General features: G+C 42.1%; 1 protein-coding gene across 1 annotated transcript; it reads left to right on the top strand.

The window, feature by feature from the left end:
• Positions 1-37: 37 nt before the first annotated feature.
• Positions 38-2,096, top strand: LOC125529162 (2-methyl-6-phytyl-1,4-hydroquinone methyltransferase 2, chloroplastic-like; the record flags this gene model as incomplete). The annotated part of the gene is given in 3 exon segments (XM_048693569.1): positions 38-325; positions 422-728; positions 1,571-2,096. Coding segments are annotated over 3 exon segments (754 nt in total), but the record flags the coding sequence as incomplete, so codon positions are not given.
• Positions 2,097-4,049: the final 1,953 nt, after the last annotated feature.

Genomic DNA, 4,049 nt, shown 5'->3' with positions numbered 1-4,049 from the left:
TCCGCGTCTTCACCTCCTCCGGCCCCTACCATGAATGCAACCCGGGCCAGTACCCCGAGGACATGCGCGACATCTCCCTGGAGCATGCCCGCCTCCATAGCCGGGCCCTCAAGGTGGTCGACGTCGGTGGTGGCACTGGCTTCACCACGCTCGGCGTCGTCCGGTATGTCGACCCCGAGAACGTGACGCTGCTCGACCAGTCGCCGCACCAACTCGACAAGGCCAGAAGGAAGAAGGCCCTCAGGGGCATCAAGATCATGGAGGGTGACGCCGAGGACCTCCCCTTCCCCACCGACACCTTCGACCGATACGTCTCTGCTGGCAGGTCGGTTATGGACAATCTCCTCTCCTTAGACTTTACGTTGACACATCCAATGATTGAGTCGTCTGAGTTCTTGATTTTGGCCTCCATGCATGGCAGCATTGAGTATTGGCCTGATCCGCAGCGGGGGATCAGGGAGGCCTACAGGGTCCTGAGCGCCGACGGCGTGGCTTGTATGATAGGCCCTGTGCGCCCGACGTTCTGGCTATCCCGCTTCTTCGCTGACATGTGGATGCTCTTCCCCACGGAGGAAGAGTACATCGAGTGGTTTGAGAGGGCCGGCTTCAAGGATGTCGAGCTCACCAGAATCGGGCCAAAGTGGTACCGCGGTGCCCGTAGGCATGGCCTGGTCATTGGGTGCTGTGTCACAGGCATCAAGACACAAAACGGGGATTCCCCCTTGCGGGTACTTCCTTTAATTCAAACTAGCACATATGCCCTTGTGTTGTAACGGCGAAGAAAATTATCGGTTATGTGCAAGCACAATGTCCTGTAGTGAATTTAGTACGAGAAAAACACTAGTTGTCCCATCCACCAAAGCAATCAACAGTGCTACATCTGGATGGTGCCACCCGGCTGTAGGTAGCGCACGCCTGAGTCTAGAAAAAAAATATCAGTCAGGCATTAATCACATATGTTTGTTTGTTGCAATGAAAAGGAAATAATCAATAATGTGCAAGCACAAGACCCTGTAGCCAATTCTCTAGAAAAAAATGCTAGTTATCCCGTCCATAAAAATTACCCGCAGTGCAATATCCGGATGGTGCCACCGGCGGCAGCCGCACACCAAAGCCTAGAAATGAATGCATATCAGCCGTGCTTTTAGAAAGAAAAGACGACAGACACAGAAGGAGAAAGAGAATCGACACAGAAGCAAATAATAAAAAGCTAACTAACACAACTACTCTCTATAATTAGACCAGGGGTCGCTTTACTCATCAGGTCCCATTAGACTAGCCACAACACAAAGTAGTAACATGAGCATGTTACTACCTCTATAGTAAGAAGTAACATATGTGTGGTAACATGCAACACTTCATTTTTTAGGCTATAGACTCATCTTGTTTTGATATGTGTTATGTTACTCATACTAGTAGTAACTAGCTATGTTACCACATGCCTCTCTTTTTTTATTTATTACTTGCCACATCATCTATGTGATGTTACTATCTATGTTACTTTTATTATGGATAGTCTTATAACTAGATGATTCCCATCTTAATTACCCTACATTTTCATCTTGTACAGCTTGGTCCAAAGGCTGAGGATGTTAGCAAGCCACATGTGAACCCCATCTTCGTCTTCTTTCGGTTCCTCATTGGGACAATATGCGCCACATACTTCTTCCTAGTGCCTATTTACATGTGGATCAAGGACAAGATTGTGCCCCAAGGCAGGCCTATCTAACTGAAGATGCTGCCTGACAGGAGGAGACAAGATCGGAGTCAATATCTGATCTAAGCCGTGAAAATACCTCTTCTGTTTCATGTTGTGTTATGTATCTATACATATGTGGACGCGCGTGGTTGTCAGAAGACCGATCTATTTTTGGCGCCGTGCATCAACCGATAGAGAGGCAGCTGCTCGAGGGCATGGGAAACTAATTGATCAGACTTGTTTCCTGCTTATGTATCTCTCTTCGACTTGTGTGGACCCCTAAGAAGGTCCACCATCTCCGTGTACAAATAAATCAAGGAGAAGTCATTCGTTGTAACACAAAGTGAGTATATAAACAATGGAGAAGTGTACTACATCTTCTTTACATATTAAAGTATTCAAAGTTGTGCTCATTGTTACACAAAGTTGCGCAACATCGAAACAACGACCGTCTTTTAATACTTCGATTGAAGTCAGTTTTATCTTTTTCACATACTGCAATTTGATCTAAAGTCAATAGTTTAGGTATTTCTCTTGGTCATGGTTATTATAAAATTGCAGCCTCCATTAATTAATTAAATTAAAGCTTATGAATTGGATAGTGCTATTACCATTCTTCAAAGAAAAACGCCGTTGACACCTATGGAGGATACTGATCCCAATAGTTTGTCCACAAACTCATTGCAAGGTTTTTGTGAAGACCTGGCAAATGAGGAGCTTTCTCATCATGATGGAAATTTGGATAGTCATATGGACTGTATGGTAGTTCCTGATAAACCCAAGAGAAAGCAAATGTGAAGAAAGTTTATGATGTATCTTCGATAAGACACAATACTCTTAAATGTTTCCAAATGAAGTCTGATAAATGCAGGATTTTGTGGAATAGTAGAGGTCTTGGTGACCTGGCTAAGCATCGTTTTCTCTCAATTATGTAGTGAGCAAAATTTAGACTTTATAGTCTCCATGGAGACTAATAAGGATAATGTTTTTTCTCCATTTTAAGTCACCTCTGTGGTGGTCTTGACTTTGCTTAGTATTTGCCTTCCTACCGGCTAGTCAAGCCAAGTGGACTGCAGCTTCAAACCCAAAACATAAAATCCAGTGTGACAAAGAAAACCACTCAACCTATCAAAATTTAAATAACCACTCACCTTAAGACAAAATATGAAGCAAGGTCGAATGATATATGGACGGGAATACGATCATTTTTTGTTGGTTAAATGTTTTGTTAGAAAATTTACCCATTATTCATGTTATTATTGGAAAAATATTTTGGTATTAGTGTAGTTGCTAACCTGCGTATATATTATTTTCCTTGGTTCCGGCCACGCCCCCCCCCACCCCCACCCCCTCTTTTGGATAAAGGGCGCTTTTATTATCTCAAACTATAGCGATACAAAGCATTAAAATTATCACCCGACCTCTGCATAACTACGATGCATACAACCAAACATCAACAGTCTGAGAGAAAACAAGTAATAAAAAACTGACAATTTGGCAATGGTAGAGTCCCATAAACCAACACTATGCCTATGTCGAAATGGCTGATGGACCGATCCGGAGATTATGTTGCCACCCATGTTGGGTAAAAACCTCTGTAGCCACCTGCTCCAACCGCTTACACACCCCCTTGAACAATGATTGATACTCCACACATTGTAGCATAGACCACGTACGAAGTAAGTGCGTACAATGGAAAATAACTTGCAAAGAGAAGTAATTTTGTCATTAAAACCAAAATCATTTCTGCGTAGCAAGAGCGACCACATTAAGGCATATGCTCGCACCCTTATTACCATTTTGTACCTATTTGAAATACCGTCCAACCAATGACCAAAAACATGGATAAAAATGGAGTGGAAACTTTTCGTTTTTCCGCAGAAAAAATGGAAACGGAGAGGAAACATGAAAACAAAAATGAAAATTTGCAAAACAGAAAAGGAAATGAATTTTTTTCATTATTTCCTATCAATTTGCTAACAGAAAAAAGGTTGATAGTTTGTACACAAGGTTATTCACCTAGATGTTCTCTACACACAGAAAAAGAACATGATAAACACTATCTGGTTACTAATCTTGCTATTTGTTCTAAGCAATTTGAATTATATACTGGTAAAGCAAGGTCTACTTATTTTTAGCTCAACGTATGTTTTGCCAGTAAGAAACACTTCCAAATGTATGTCTCTTGTATTTATAAATATATGTTCTAGGAGATCATGCACTTAAATGTTATTTGATCTGCTATTTTTGGTATTATCTCATTGCAGTAGCATATACTCTCCGCATGGTGCCCTTGCCAGAAAAAAAATGTTGTAATGCTTGCGTTTTAAATCCAGCTTGGAAGGACCAA

This window comes from Triticum urartu, unplaced genomic scaffold (assembly GCF_003073215.2).
Source record: "Triticum urartu cultivar G1812 unplaced genomic scaffold, Tu2.1 TuUngrouped_contig_5394, whole genome shotgun sequence".
Classification (NCBI taxonomy): domain Eukaryota; kingdom Viridiplantae; phylum Streptophyta; class Magnoliopsida; order Poales; family Poaceae; genus Triticum; species Triticum urartu.
Note: the sequence above shows the minus strand (reverse complement) of the source record. Positions and strands in the feature narration are given on the sequence as shown.